Source organism: Anthonomus grandis, chromosome 8 (assembly GCF_022605725.1).
Source record: "Anthonomus grandis grandis chromosome 8, icAntGran1.3, whole genome shotgun sequence".
Classification (NCBI taxonomy): Eukaryota; Metazoa; Arthropoda; class Insecta; order Coleoptera; family Curculionidae; genus Anthonomus; species Anthonomus grandis.
Genome location: NC_065553.1, coordinates 8,656,098 through 8,672,840, shown reverse-complemented (window position 1 = coordinate 8,672,840; position 16,743 = coordinate 8,656,098). Strand labels below are relative to the sequence as shown.

The window sequence follows — 16,743 nt, the reverse complement described above, 5'->3', positions numbered from 1 at the left end:
AGGCCCTTTGGAGTTCTTCAACTTACTCCATTCAAGCCAAAACTTTATATGTTAATGTGTAACACTCTTCCTCGGTAAATTTTCCAGTAAAAAGTATTATACTTACCAGATAAAACTTCAGACTGAACATTTTCCATCTTTATAATAATAAGTTCATTCGCTAATGCTGCTAAATAAGTTTGCCTATTGATAGAAGTTCTCTATCTACTAAAATTAAATTATTTTGCGTAATTTTAAATTATTAACATTTAATATGGTTTAACACTAATAAAACAAAACTAGTAATTAGAAACAGGTTAATACTTGCAACAAAGTTGACCTTGCTATGCTCTTCTAAATTTTCTGTTTCTTGAAAATTATCTTGCAGTAAACTATTGCCACTTTTAGAAAAGTTCGTATGTACTATTTTGGATGGATTGATTTGCTAGAAACAGTTTTTTTTATAATATATTCATAGAAATAGGTAATAAAATAACTTTAACTAATTATTACATAAGGTACTTCTTGTGCCCTATTTACCAAAAAAATGCTAACCTGTTTGCACCTCATGAAAGGCCAGAGCACAAAGTCGTTTTCCCCTCGAACCCATACTTTGTGTATTATAATAAATCGCAATACTCGATATAAGTTAAAATTTCATAAAAGAATCACTCACTAAAACAACTGAACTGCAACAATAATTGTTAGGTTAAAAAACTGGAAAGAAAGGAGATTAACAAGGCACTTAATATGAATGAGAAAAGGCTCATGCAATTACAATATATAATAAAAAAATATTTTTATTTTTTTTATCTACAAAAATATTTACATGTTTTACTTATAACCTAGATCCTATATCTTAATATTTATAACCTCCATTAGAAGCCAACGATTGCTGTCCTCCATTTTGTCCTTGGTTTGAGAAGCCTTGTGGGACATTCTTAGCTATTTGCACTCCTCCTTGTTGATAACCTGTGCTACTCTGTTGTGGTTGAAATCCACTCGGCTGCTGATATCCTCCCTGATTTTGTTGATAACCTCCTTGTTGCTGGTATCCTCCATTGGGATTTTGAGGATTGTATTGTCCTTCATCGTGACCTTCGTGGTATTGTCCATCATCACCTTCAGGCTTATAAGCGCCTTCAATAATATTTCCAGATGCTTCGGCCTGTCTGATTAATTCCAAAGATTTTAGGATTTCTTCTGGGATTGGTGGAGGAGTTGGGAGATGGGCGCCTTGTGGTACATAACCGTTTTCATCAGCGGTGTAAGTGATTTCGAAATTTTGACCTTCGGGAGAGACAAAACGATAGGATCCTTGAGCTTTATTCCAGCCGGATTGGGCACTTCCTTGTTCTTCGGCTTGGATTTCATTCCCAGTTTCGTATGCATATCTAGAAAAAAAATATTTAATAATTTGTGTTATTAGTATACAGGGTATTCCTTGGACCATTCTGAAGATATTTTGTTCCTTTATGATTTTAAATGAGTCGCTTTGTTTTGAAGATACGAAGCGAAAAAGGATTTCAACCATCCAATTTTGATAGTTTTAAAACTATTAACGTAGCCAAAATAAAAGTATAGCATACTACACTAGATCTATCAAGTAATAAAAAATGTAATAATTCTGTTGGTTTTCAAAACATTCCGCATAACGTAGCCGAAAAAACTTGAGTTTGTCAATCAGTGTCAAAATTTTGGAAAAATGTAGACGTGTATTTTCTGTGTTTAATACTTAAAGTCTTATTAGTGAAGTCGTATATCATGAATACAAACGCCGAGATGGCTGACCTGCACTTATTGACTTGCTAACGACAATTTATTATAAGCTAGTCGGTTGTATTGTGAACGATTTCCTAATCGTAATCTGGCTAATAGAAAAACCTTCCAAAGTATACGTTAACGACTTCGTGAAACATAAGCATTGAAGCGAAGTAGAGGACCAGGAAGGCCAATGACAGTCAGAACGGTAGAACTAGAAGAAAATGTGCTGGCCATGGTAGAAGAAGTTACAGGTACATCTAATCAAAAAATTGCATATTCTTTAAGTGCTGTAATGAGTGAGGTACTTTAAGTGCATACAACGCGTTCAGGCACTTCTTTCTGCAGATTTTCTTCCACGTATTGCATGCTGACAATGGATTTTGTACGCATTTGTTCAAATCCCTTAACCACTAACTTTGCAATCAGGAATGCAATCAGGAATTATCACAATAACCATGTTTGGAAAAAAAAAATAAAATCCACATGAGGTACTTGAAAATCGCTTTCAACATCAGTTCTCAGTGGGTGACTTCCTAATTGGATCGGTATTTCTGCCAGGAAGACTTATCGGCCAGATATACCGCAATTTTTTTGAACAAACGCTACCTCAGTTTCTGTAGGATGGACCACTGGGTATAAGGATCTAAGCAATGTGAATTATGCACAATAGTGCACCAGCGCATTTAGGCATTGTAGCTCGACAGTCTTAAACAGTATTATAGATTGGTCGAGGTGGACCTCACGTACGGCCTGCTTGATCTCCGGACTTTAACCCCCTGGATTTTTTCCTATGGGTACACCTAAAGTCATTAGCTTATACTACTCGAGTGGAAAATGTAGAAGATTTGTGAAATCGGATAATTGCTGGATTTAACGCAATCAGAAACGATCTTGATGTTTTTGAAACAGTTCGGATGTCGATGAGTAGAAGATTGGATCCTTGCATCTGAGCAGCGGGTAGGCGTTTTAAACAGTTCTTGTATATTAAGAAACATGACACGTAACTTTTGATAATAAATAATTGTTATTTTCAAAATTTATTTTTCGCCCCGTATCTTCGAAACAAGGCCTCCTAAGTTTGACAATAAAATTTTTCTTGGACTTATGTTTGGTTATGTATGTATCGTTGAAAAAAAATTTAAGTTTATACCTGTAGGTACCATCTCCAGGATTTTCTGTATCCAACCTTAAAATCGGAACATCATTTAAAGGCGACCTCTGTTGAGGGCCTTGCTGACCTCCAAACTGTTGAGATCCTTGAGAAGAAGGTCCGCTAGAAGGAGCACCATATTGATTCGATGGCTGTCCGTCGTATTGCTGCTGGGGTCCGGAATAACCTTGTGGTCCTTGCGATGAACCTTGAGAAGGATAAGAAGATCCTTGGGGATAAGTATTTGTTTTAGTGATTTATTTTTTAAATAAATTAACTTGACTTACCTCCTTGGCTGACCTTAGGAGGGGCAAAAGGTTGTGGTTGATTGGATCCCTGTATGGAATTTCCTTGTGGAGGCAGATATTGCAAATGATCTAATTTGGCTGCTGATACGTAGCCAAAGAGGGCTAGCGCTACGATAGCCTAATAATAATTAAACTGTCATTAATAATTAAGAATACATTTAAAGTTAGATATGTACACATTTTAAGTATGAAGTAATAAAACACTTAATACACAGGGTATCCTATTTGCCATGTTTGAATATTGCTATTTCGAAAACTATAGGAGATATGAGGGCAGTTAAATTAGAAAAAAGTTGCCAATCTTGATGCATATTCTAAATTCTCTTACAGCGTTGCAAAATGTTTATTAGTTCGTGAATTACAGGGTGATTAATAAAAAATATTTGGTTTTAGAAACTTACTTTTAATTTCAAAATTTTATAATTTTTGAGCTCTACAAAACTTCTAAAATTCTTTTTTTGAAGTTTGGTATTTTGGCAACGGCTATCAATTTCTTTTTTTTAAATGCGTACCTGCATTTCTTATTCCTTTTAAAGTAATATATCTCATTTATACCTGTCCCAACGTTTTGACGTATTAATAACAATAATCAAGAATCTTTCCTTAATGCGGGTCTGATTTTTTAAAAATTATAAATTAATTACTTATTAATACAGTAAAAATTGCATCTTTTTGGTTATTATTTAAAAATATTTCTAAGCGCTAAAATAATATAAAAGTGGAATTATTAATAATAATTCCATTTTAGACGCAAAATGACTTTTAGAGAGTGTACAATTTGCTTAGCTGTCATCAATTTATTTATTTACTAATCATCTGCTAAATAACATTATTGCTACTAAATATTAAATATCAATATTAAAAGGAGATATTTAAAAAAATAAATATTACAACAATTATCTGACTAACTTATAATAAATTTAATTTTAATAAACAGTATCATCATAAACAATAATAAATCCAGAACAAAATACAAGTACAAAATTATGAAATAAATTGTTATTAAAAAACTATATTGTTTGAGGCGTAGGTTAAAAAACCTAGTCCTTAATAAAACCCTATATGGAAAAATCCATGTTATATCAGGTATTCTTGCGGGCCAATTTATAGAACCGTTAGTACCAATCCAAAGATGTGGTTTAAAATTGTTCAGAAACCTTATAGAATGCCGATTTCGATGTGCAGGTGCACCGTTATGTAAAAATACCCAAAGTTTTTTATTGCATCAAGAGGAATATCATCTGAAAGACATTAAGCTTTTAATCAATTAAAAAAAGTGAAAATTCTTATTAATACGTTGGGAAATATCTGAATAGGATACATCATTTTAAAGGGAACAAAAATTTGTTTCAAAGTAAGTTATGAAAAATGCAGGTCCGTATTATCAAAAAAAAGTTGATAGCCGTCTCTGAAATACCAAACGTCATAAAAAAATAAGGTGAAGTTTTATTCAGCACAAAAAATTAGAAAATTTTGAAATTAAAAGTAAGTTTCTAAAACCAGTAGTTTTGGAAATAATCATTAAAATAAAATTTAGAGTTTTTTACAAATCACCCTGTAATTCACGCACTATTAAACATTTTACAACGCTATAAAAGGATTTAGAACAAGCATTAAAATTGCCAATTTTTTTCTAATTTAACCGCTCTGGTATCTCCTATAGTTTCGGAAATAGTAATAGTCATATATAGCAAATAGAATTCCCTGTATAAATTCAAGGCTTATTCAAGGCTTATTCAAACTCATAAGAAAAATAAATAATTTTCCATACTCAGTTTATTCGTCTTACAAATATGTTATACCAATATTTAAAAATGTATATAATTAAAAAAATTAGAAGACCAATAAAATGCATTAAGGAAGCAATTTAACACATCTTACATCCAAACGTGTTCGTTTTGCTAATAATTATTCTTCCATATATTTTTTGCAAGTATGTAACTTACCTCGTTACATAACAAGACGTTGCAAAGTTCCCACGCTAACAACTGAACTGATTTAGTAACTCATATTTTAAGATGATGAATTCATCTGCCACATCTTTCGACAACCGTTCTACATTTTATTATTTGCTCATTAGTCTTTCGAGTGGCATATGAAATTGAACTGAGGTAATAATCACCGCATATAACTTTCTGTTTTTATGATCACACTTAAATTGCATTTTCCTTAGAGTTATGTTTGAATTGTAAATTGTTGGAAATATCTTGAACCAAGATCTAACTAGGCCTATTTTACGTAACATTTTTCATAAAGCTATCTCTTGATCAGATTTTCGTGTTGAGTATTTACATCTTCGATTAAACAACATCTTTGAGAAGTCGTGATTTTCTCTAATTGACGTATTTATTAGTGAAATTGTTGAAGTGTGTACATACTTCTTATGTAATATGGCAAAAGATTTTATCGAATTTTTTTGAGTCGATTAAGTTAGTGTAATGTAGGTATTTGATCATGATAATGTTCTTAAGAATTATAGTGGTATTAATTTCATCGGGTTGTAATTATATATGTGCCATTTTTAGTTAGATAAGGTTACCCTAAAGTAGTAGTAGATCCGACTTAATTATTTTTTTGCCATGTTAAAAGGTTAGGTCGTGCAAAGTCACGCCCTAGTTTACTTTAATTTTTTATGTTATATGTAAAAATGTGTTTTAGTTGACTTCCAATAGTTTTGTTTTTTAAATATTTAAAAAGCCTAAATATTCTCTAGAATGGCTAAATTAATTTAAGGAGTTTAAATCTAGTTTTTTTTTTTAAGTAGTTAACACAATTAAAAATAAAAAGAATTTTTTAAGGGAGCATTTAAACGCAGTTAATATATGTGTGTAAATATATTAAAAAACCATTTTTTAGAGTTTAGTTAAAACCAGTAGTTTTTTTTAATTATGATTTTTTGCTTAATTTAAATAACATACCCATTTTTAATTTTTTATTTGATTCACTTAAAGCATAAGCAGAGGAAAAAGATAGAATAGGTAAATAATTAGAATTTTAATTTGGATACAATTAAATAAAACCTTACAATTAAAACCTTAATTACTGCGATAACTCTATACAGGGTGTCCGGAAAAAGGAGGCCAATCCGCCGGTCACATATAGGGTAGACCAAAATAATGCGACTTTCGTTATGCCATTTTTTAATTGGCATAACGCCAACAATGCAATATACCGCAGGTGGCGCCCTCTGCAAGGTATAACAAAGCCGTGGACGGATTTCAATTTCTTGTTCCAAAAAAACCCCCTCATACCAAATTTTAATTTAATATCTTATGAAACACTCGACTTATTTAAAAAAAACGATTCTATATTTATCACTTTGGCGCCCTGTATATTGAATACCGAGCGCCCATTTAGAAAATTACATAACGAAAGTCGCATTATTTTGGTCTACCCTATATGTGGCCGGCGAATTGGCCTCCTTTTTCCGGACACCCTGTATAAATTATACAAAAAAATGCAACCTCAAGGTTACAAAATGACAGAACAATTTTAACGTTTTTAAAAAAAGGCTTAAAAAATTAGTGACTTTTAGGTATAAAAAAATATAATAACAGTAAATATAGCCAGGATACTGATTTAATGATATGGTGCAGAACTTTATCTGAATAAACTAAAATCATTCTTAATTGAATGTTTAAATAACATATGTAATATAAATACTTTTAATAAATAAATACGGTATAAGTATACGATATACCTACCTTTATTAATAGTTCAAACGTACGATATTTTGCTACTAAAAATAGTTAAAACAATTGTTTTTCTGGTAGAATATGTAAATCCTTAATTGCTTCGACATAGTTCTACTAGTGACAAAAATTTTGGAAAAAATACGTTTAAACAAATTAATAATACAGTTTTTACAGCTAATTTAAAGCATAAAATTGAAACAGAGCCTAAAAATGGAAAAAATATATTTAACTGGATAATAAATATTTGTTTACCTTCAAGATCAAAAATCCAATGTTATTGTAATACGGGCATCCGCGAGCTTAAAATATTCATAAAGATGTCACGAATAAAATATCCCTTAATTATTTCTAAAAATCATTGGTTCTACTTTTAAATTAAAATGAAGGGTTTTTCTTAAGCGACATAGCTCTCTTAATGTTTTATACCTATAAAACTGTCGTTAATACTTTTGTAGATACAAAATCAATTTATTTATCAGCTCGTTACTATGCAAAATTATCTTAAGTTACGATTTATTCTTCTTTAAATATATTTAATTAGTTAACCTGGAAAAAAGGAATTGTATATTTCTTCATTAAACCGATTTGTAATTTTTTTGCAATATCACCAATTATTAAAAAAATTAAATTACTTCAGCTACTAAAAATAGTATTATTTGAATAAAGTAAGAAAAATAAAGCAAACTAATATTTTTAGAAGTGTTGTCAAATAACAGTAATTAAAGACGAGGATAAAAATTGTAATTTAGTAAACTATATTGCGATATAATTATTCTATATTTTTCTTAACAAAAGCTTATATTTTAAATTAATAATCTGGGACTATTTTTACGTTCTCTTAGATTTAAGAAGGTCAAGCAAATGTGTCATCGTATTTTATAAAGAAAAGTTTACCTACAATAAATTAACACAATTTTAAAGACAAAACAGAAACTTAGTCTGCAAATAAGCAATATTTTTTTTAAAAACAAAGACGCAAAATACAAAAATAGATAAGAACTAAATAATTTAATAAATTAACTAAAATTAAATCGCAATAAATTCACTATAAATTACTTTTTACGCAAAAGGACTCTTCTCTGCTTGTAAGTACACCCTTGGAGTTAATTTTCAAGTCTAATTATAAAAGTTTTAAAAGGTATAAGCAAAATATACATATTTAATTATATCAAACTGAAGGCATTAAATAAATTAAATAAACTTTTAAAAATAAATTCCTAATTAATTTATAAATCAATCAGACTTCTCACAGAATTTAAATATATCTGATAGTTCAAATATCTTACTAAGCTCAATTTTTAAAATATTCTGAAAAGAGAATCAGTTGAATATCTGGAAATTTTTTATTAAATATTCTCAGGATATGATTTTAATAAATAAGCTAAAATTAAAATAGTTTGAAGTATCGTATATAAATATCTGTTATACCCCTATACATACTTGTCTTAAACTGCAATAGCATTATAAGAATCATTCTAATTAGATTATTACAATATATACAAGGCAAAATATGGAAGAAAATGCAATACTCAGTTTTTACTAAAAAATTATTCAAGTTTAATAATTACATATTTTATAAAATAAAACTTATTTCAGTTGAAGCATTTTTTTTAACTTGGTTCTCTTTGACTTAATTTATCTAATATCACTAGAAAAATTATTATGCAATGTCAGATGAAAAAAATATCATTATTAAAATACCTCTAAGTAAAATTTAAATTTTAGGCCTTTTTCTAACCTTTTCTTTTGAATTATTTTTCTTTACTTAAATCCCTCTATTATTATTTTCTTTTTTGATTATCTTGCAAGTTCGTTCTTTATTCGAATTGAAAACCAAAAGCAAATTCTAGAATGCTAAATTTTTAAATTTAATATTATTTCTTTAATCTTTTTTAAGATTCTAAAAAAGAATCTAAATTCAGGAATATAAAAAACCTTGTTTGGTTAAAATTAACATATCTAAAAATCTTGCTATAAAGCAACGTTGACTTGTAATTTAATTAATTAAAAATTCCGATTTATTCTTGAAAAAAACGTTTAATAATGTTCCAACAAAATTTATGAGCAGCCTTTAAGATAAAAATAATAATTCTAAAATAGGTTTTTCTCAAAATCCATCAAAAAAAAATCACATCACATCAAAACAGTCCTTATTGCATAAATTTATGACTTAATTAAAATAATAAAATATACACTCACTTTGCAATACATCACAATAAAAATAATTAAAGTCACAATTACTCCAATTCTAGTTCAACTCGTGGGAACGAAAACTGATGCTTAGTAAAATTAGGCTATTCTTTATATACCGAAGAAGAAATGGAGGATCTCTCCCACCCATGTGAACCAATTCAGATGAAGTACACCTAATTGCAAGCTAATTTTTTTTTATTTCACGATTTTTAAATGAACTTGATCTTTTTAGGCATATGAGATGAAGATCGATATAGTGAAAATAAGACGTTCATTTATCTGATTGCGTTATCTTATTATGGAGCTTGATGTTTAATAGTCTGTTGGGATGCCATCTTTTATTGAAGGTCTTCTCGTTAATTTAAATGGATATACCCAATTAGTGTACATTAAAGAGGCAAATCATTTTTTGGTCATACTATTAAATTTTTTATACTTATTTTAACTAAGTATGTTATTACATAATGATAAGTAATAAAAGATGTATGTATGATTCGTATATGTTTATATTTTTTAATCATAACCTGCAGACCTGAAATTATGAGTCCCTGTCCAAAGACTTGTGTAGGGTCTTGTAGTGCCAGAAATAGAATAAATACTTAATATAACTTTCTAAGCATCTCGGATATAAAGTTGAGGATCGGCTTAAGATAATTCTGATTGTTCATAATAATAATCTTTCATTATAATAATAGCAAATCACTATAGATGTGATTCCTACTTTGTTTCTCATAATGGTCAAGACTTGATATTTCAGCATGATAATAAATACCCGTCATATCACTGTACCTGTCTTTTTAGCACCAATCATAGCTATTGAGCTGTTGTCTTCTGAACTTTAATTAATTTTTTTTGAATAGCTGGCTTAAAATATAACGACACAGTTTCATAATTGTGGTACATGGAAACTCAATAACTAATTTATTTTTCAAAAGTTCTAATAAAAGTTATTTCTTTTCTGTTCTAAAATACAATTTGTGATAAAGTAAGAAAGCAACGCTTATCTCGTATATTATACTGGTATATAGGTGCTGTGTTCATATATATAAGCGGCAAAAACTTTTTCATGGTTTTATATACATTATTTACTTAAGCGGAACCAACAATTACGATTGAATACCTAATTAAAGAGCTTCATTCAATCAATATTGTTTGTTTTTTTCCGATATACTACCTAGTATGGTGTTAATTATTTTACTCTTCACGGTTTTTTTTGGCTTATAATCTGTCAGTTTATTTTGAGAAGATTTTAATTTAAACAGGGGCGAACTTAGATTTTGTAAATTTAAAAGGATTGGTATTATTATACACATTGAAAAATAACATAAAATACGAATTTATACTTATCTCAACAAAAGTTTGATAATAGATGAAAATAAATTGGTAAAAAGAGTTTTATTTAAGAAGAAGATGAATATATTAATATGCAAGCATTACAAGCTTTTATCAAGGAGTTAGGTTATGGCATGATTTTTTAGCCAAATACTTTAACAACCCTTCTGTAACCCTCTAGGATTTCCTTGTAATTAAACGACAAAGACATACTTTAGTTTGGATCTATGTATTAAAAAAATTCTCGGTATTTTTATGTTATATTAGCCTGAAGATAAACTCAGAGATTGATTATGATATATCCATATCTGACATGGACAATCACAGTAGTCTTAAGAGTGAAGAGAGTAATTGTACAGAAATTGTATAGTTACATAATAAATTTGTCATTTTTAATGTAAAAAATAATAATTGACAATTGTCAATATCCATGTTTAATTTATTTGTATCATATCATAAAATTCAGTAAAAGAGTCAGAGTTTAAGGTCACTAGTATGAAAGTTGAGCTTGTTACAAAATCCCTGAAAGGTGAAAAAGTGTTCGCCTGATTTAGTACCACTGATTGACACCCACTAAGATCATTTAGCCAGAAATCCAGCAATAATGTAATATGTAATAATAACTATCAAAGAATTTAAGTTAAGTAAACAAAATTTAGTGGTCTAATTTATCACATTTTAGAAACACGCGTAAACGATATTGAGTTGTGATGATTTAATTATATGGTAAGTTATTGTATTATTTTTATATTTGGAAAAAAAATTGTAAACCAGTATCTTAAGGGATTTTGTATTTTGAAACGTAACGTAATTCTTTTGATCTATTTTGTGAATAAGTCTGAGTTGTTTCAAACTGTTGGTACAGAGAAAATACGATGTATTGTACGACGAATAGGAAAGTGCTTTTTTTTTAAATCTAATAAGGCATTAGCAGTTTCTTGCAAAAATAAAAATAAATGCTATCAATCACCTTTTTACGTTAAAATAACCTTAACTCGATATGCCGAATGGAATCCCCATCCTGAGACAAATCATTATAAGCATGAAATAATATTTGACATAGTAAAGTTTATGGTTGATAAAATGTCCATTAACACCACACATTTTTTCTTAATATTTATACTGTGTATCAACTAATTTAATTTCTATTGATACAGTTGAATAAATAATTTTATTTTGCTTACAGTGATGTGCAGGAGATGGTTGATGGAGATTTATTATAAATACAAAATTTAAATTTCTACTGTGTGCATTTTTTAGGAAAGCTATTAAGGGTGATTCGTTTTAAACTGAAAACACTATATACCAAAATATTTAGTACTCGATTAAAACAGATGCGTTTAGCTTTGACATAAATCCATAGATTTATTTGGATTTAACGGTATTGTTTTCATTTTGTTCATTATTATATGAAAGTAATTTTTAGTCAAAATATTTTTTATGGTTTTATAAACTAGATTTCGAATATTTATTTTTAAATTTAGGAACTATATAAAAACACGTCTATCTAATAAGAAGTAAAAAGAAGTATACAGACATGGTTTCGATCGGAAAGAGATTACCAGTTTATATTTAACAAACTTAAGATATAGACTATTACCAATTTACTAGTAGTTTCTTTAAAAGTATACTGCGATTTGAAATTGTCTATGTTTTTAGTTTTATTTCTTAGGAACAGGGTTATTTATTACGGTAACATTATTTGTTAATAACATATTTTCACTAAAAATTTGTGTTATTGACCTAATATATTTTTTTAAATTTTTGTTTTCCTGTTTTTCGCTATTTTTCATTTTTTCGTACGTAAAATCATTCTATTATTCGAAACATTTTCTAGTCTTTAACTAAATAAATGTTAGCTAAAATTATTGAAACTCGTAAACGAATCTTTTCATTAATATAAATAAAAACCGAAAAAAATATTTAATAATAATAATAATAATAAAAAAACAGTACCAAAATGTATTGACGGTAATTTTCAGCAACGTTTTTATCATAATACTCAGGAATCATGTATTATAGGTAAAATTATGCCAAAAATAAGGGTGAGGTTAATTAAACCAACAGTTAACTCCAATCCTGTAATTACGCACATATACAATAGATACAATATCTCAAGATCGATTCTAAAAATATGCACAAAAGATATTTGAGATCATCAGCCACTAACAAAAAACCCATATAGCACGGATCTTCTGATGCCGACAATAAAAGGTTATAGGATAGTCACGATTTTTTTGCATTTTTTTTAATGCGTTTAGAAGTTATTCATTAACACTTCAAGACCAGGACCAATTAGTGTCTATTTTATTAAAAAAGATGACTTTTGTCGTATGTATATTTATTGGGGATCCTGGTAGGGATATTGGTTTTATTTTGTATAAATTGATTTGTTTACCATAATCGAAATATAGTTTACCAGCAGATAAGAAGTAGTTAAGTAATTCACACAAGCCTGAAGCAGCATGAAGGGCGTAAGTATTTTTATAATATTTACTACTATTGTCTATATCATTTAACATGTCTGAAAGGTTAATTCATAAGTTCTGTCTGAATTCATAAATTCAAAAGGAGCCTCAAAAAATTCAAATCTTTTAAGGATTTTAAAAAAACTCTTATGATGCAATGATAACTGTTTTTAATAGCATAACTATTAGTATAATTACAAAAACTTTTCTATAAATGTATTTATTCACAAATTTTGACTAATATATATGTTTCTCAAAAAAGCTTAGAATACAAGTTAAAAAATTCCTTTTCCATGATATATAAGGTTTTACATAAACATCCTCCAATTAATTGAAATTTATTTTTCATAACGGTTTATTAAATAGAGATGATGCAAGAAACAAAACAGTTCCAGTTCCCAGAATTCAATTTTTTTATACCAGTTACTCATACATATCTTCCTCGAGAAAATACGCTTCATTGCATACTATTAACTTATTAACAGTATCATTCGTATTTAAGTAGATGTAATCCTCAATTTTTTTTACAGTTAATTCTCGCAGTGGCTCTTATAGGCTGTGTCCAGTCAGCCAAACTCGATAACTTACGTTATCTGCCTCCAGATAATCGACCAAACATTCCAAGGGAGGACCAAGGCTTATCTGCTCCCAACTCTAATATTCAACCTACAATAAATCAAATTGTAACCGGATACAGCTCTACTGGAGGATGTGGATCTTCTTCAGGCAGCTCTTGTAGCGGATCTTCGGGAATTCAAAACCCATCACCTTCAACTGCTGCCTCTAAGTCCTTTGGTGGTCCCTCAAAACCCTTTGCTAGCTCAGCTCCAAGTTCTCCTGTAGCAAGCGGAAGCATTTCAAGCGTTTCAAACTTTGCACAAAACGGCCCTTCTTCAAGCAATTTTGGATCTAATCAGCCTTTTAGTGCATACGGTGCTCCACAACAACCTTCATCTAGCTCACAATATAAGTATCAATCGGCATCTCAAAATCAGATTCCAATTATTAAGTTAGATACTCAAAATAATGGCGACGGGAGCTACAAAACTGAATATGAAACTGCTAATGGTATTCAAGCTCAGGAACAAGGCCAACCTCAAGCTAATGGTGAAGTAGTACAGGGATCCTTCTCTTACACCTCCCCCGAAGGTGAAAAGATCGGTGTCAGCTATACTGCAGACGAAACAGGCTATCATCCACAAGGAGACAATATTCCCACTCCTCCTCCTGTACCTGATGCGATCTTAAAAAGCATTGAGTATAACAATGCTCATCCTGAAGAAGAAGATAACGCTGGATCTTACAGTGGAAATGGTCAATATCGTGGAAGTTCCAACCAATATTTGGCTCCTCAACAACCAACCGGAAATCAAAAATCGTTTACATCTTCATCTTTTCAAAGTTCAGGTTTTGCCAGTTCTAAATACCCATCTGGAAGTTCAACTGCCTTAAATTACGGCACATCGACTTCTGGAACTTTCACCGCTTCTTCTCAACCATCGTCTCAATATGCTTCTTCTACATTTGCTGGTCAGAATCAACAGCCAAGTGGTTCATATAATTCCGGTATTCAATCGCAAGTTCCTCAAGATAATCCACAAGAATCAAATGAATTTAGTTCCAGCCAGGTATCTCCTTCAAGCCACTCTTCAGTGACACAAAAAAATCAATATTCGGGTTCTTCAGCTTTCCAAACCTCTCGACCTTCTCAACCTGTAAGTTCAACCATAGCCAGTCAATCGGGTTACCAGTATAGTTCTCCCTCTGTTTCATATGGAGCTTCAGGAGTGTCGAAACCTCATCAAGCTAGTGGTCAGGGTCCAACCTTTGGTTTCACCCCTGGTTCTGTTGTTTCAGCTAGCCAAGGAGCATTTGGAAAATCTTCTTCACCAACATACCAGCCTAGCTTTGGTCAAAGTTCTTCCGGATCCAATGCTAACCAAGCCACTTCAAGCAGTCCTGTAATTCAAGGCACAGGTTTTTCATCTCAATCATATAACCAGGGACCATCTCAAACAAAATATCAACATAGCACACCATCCGCGTCCTATGGAAGTGTAGGTCAAACTTCTAAAATTCAACCTGCTACTAATCAAGGTGCTACTAGATATAGCTATAGCGGTTCAGGTTCTATTGGATGTGGTACCTCAGGATCTTGTAGTGGGTCTTCCTTCAATTGCGGACCTGATTCTTCTAGTCCCTGCAATGGTGGTCAAGGAGCATCATCTGCATCGTCAGGTGCTTCTAGCTTAAACTACAATGGAGGCTTTTCAGCTGGATCTTCCACTGCACCGTTAGGCCACACTGGTGGATCTTCAACCTTTGGAAATACTGGAAACAGTCAGCCAAATTCTTATAATCAAGCTGGCAAGGGAACGGGTGAATTCGGTCCCGGATTTTCTGCAGGACATGTAAATCCAGTAAATACTCCCGGTGTTCAAGCACAAGATGCAAATGGTGGATACTTATACTAAAATTATTTTTCAGGATATGTAATAATTTGTAATTGATTTATATAGGTGTATATTATTAATGTAACTGCCGAAAAGCCTATAATGTAATGCTTTCTTGTAATAAATGTTTTTTTTCAATATCTTGTTTTAATATTCTGGTAAAATGGGAGTAAATTATATTATTTTTAAGAACAAACATAAAGAACATTTTGGAAATTTGGCTGAAGTAGTGAAGCAACAAGGATGAAGATATTAGATGTTATGACACTGGTTTAAGTAGATTCTTTATATCATAAGGGTTTGTCATTCCTTTTTTCAAATATTGATGTTGGTATCTAAGGTTTTTTTTATCTTTTTCTTGAAATCCGTCTTTAATTTTCTGCTCTCTGATTTTTTTTTACTTTCTTATTTACCTTAATCTTTCTATTTTTAATTTATCCATAACATAACAGCTTTATTTCTAAGAAAAAAATGCAAGAGAGATAAAAAGAAAATTGTACTAAAGATACATATGCATCCTAGACCAGCTTAAGAGACAAAGAAATGGATAATAGTCATATTGAGTATTATTAAACTAGACAAAGGAGGTTTAAAAGGACAATATGGTAGCAAGTAGAAAAATATATGAAGCATTCACGGATGTCCATAGATTTTATTGAGAGTAGATGAATTTAATATTAGATCATTTAAACATCACTTTGAAGACACTTGATATATCTTTACACATTGCTTTTAATTTACTAAGTCACCATAAGTACCTGCTTATATCATTTATTGACCTTCATTTTGTGAGAAAATAAAACTATAAATATTAAAGAAATATAATGATATAAAAATATAAAAAATCTATAATGCAGTATGGAATAATCGCCTGAGATTGCAGTTATATATCATAGCTGTATTAAGATAATTTTGAACAAGGACCCACCCTATCCAACAGATCAATTGTATCGACATTTTTCATTGATGACGTTGCGCCAATTATATGTTTATAAAATACTACTATACGTATGTAAACACCCCAAAATCATCACAAAAAAGTCATCCAAAAAAAAAAGAGAGTTTCACAAAAGTGTACAACACCTTACCATACGAAATAAGCACACAATTACTAATTAAAAATCAAAATTTAAACAACTTTGTAAGATCAATATGTAATCGCTTGATTTTAGTTATCCTAAGAGTTGCTTTTCATAAAAAATTTGCTATTAACTTGTGCTAAAGAAAAAAAAATTGTATTGCAGATAATCTTTACTATTTCTATAAAAGAGTAAAATTATTATAATTCTTTGTTTGTTCAATTACTTTAATATAAGTAATATTTTTCTTGTATGTTTCTAGATATATAAAATTTTTCATGATATTTATGTAAACAATTTTAATTTAAAAATGTTTACATTT

General features: G+C 30.0%; 2 protein-coding genes across 2 annotated transcripts; one reads left to right on the top strand and one right to left on the bottom strand.

The window, feature by feature from the left end:
• Positions 1–761: 761 nt before the first annotated feature.
• On the bottom strand, positions 762–9,185 carry LOC126739798 (pupal cuticle protein 20-like). The gene is made up of 4 exons (XM_050445614.1): positions 9,096–9,185; positions 3,181–3,319; positions 2,894–3,122; positions 762–1,373 (listed from the first exon to the last, which is right to left on the bottom strand). The coding sequence occupies exons 1-4, from the start codon at positions 9,105–9,107 to the stop codon at positions 839–841; spliced, it is 915 nt and encodes a 304-aa protein (XP_050301571.1). The 5' UTR covers positions 9,108–9,185; the 3' UTR covers positions 762–838.
• A 3,545-nt stretch (positions 9,186–12,730) lies between these two features.
• On the top strand, positions 12,731–15,480 carry LOC126739800 (uncharacterized). Its single transcript, XM_050445618.1, has 2 exons — positions 12,731–12,895; positions 13,420–15,480. The coding sequence occupies exons 1-2, from the start codon at positions 12,887–12,889 to the stop codon at positions 15,361–15,363; spliced, it is 1,953 nt and encodes a 650-aa protein (XP_050301575.1). The 5' UTR covers positions 12,731–12,886; the 3' UTR covers positions 15,364–15,480.
• Positions 15,481–16,743: the final 1,263 nt, after the last annotated feature.

Bases quoted from the DNA above. Each gene is read 5' to 3' on its own strand.
- LOC126739798 (XM_050445614.1), bottom strand. The intron at 3,123-3,180 runs GTAAGTCAAGTT...CTTATCCCCAAG, and splicing joins TCCTAAGGTCAGCCAAGGAG to GATCTTCTTATCCTTCTCAA. The intron at 1,374-2,893 runs GTATAAACTTAA...TTTTTTTTCTAG, and splicing joins CCTGGAGATGGTACCTACAG to ATATGCATACGAAACTGGGA.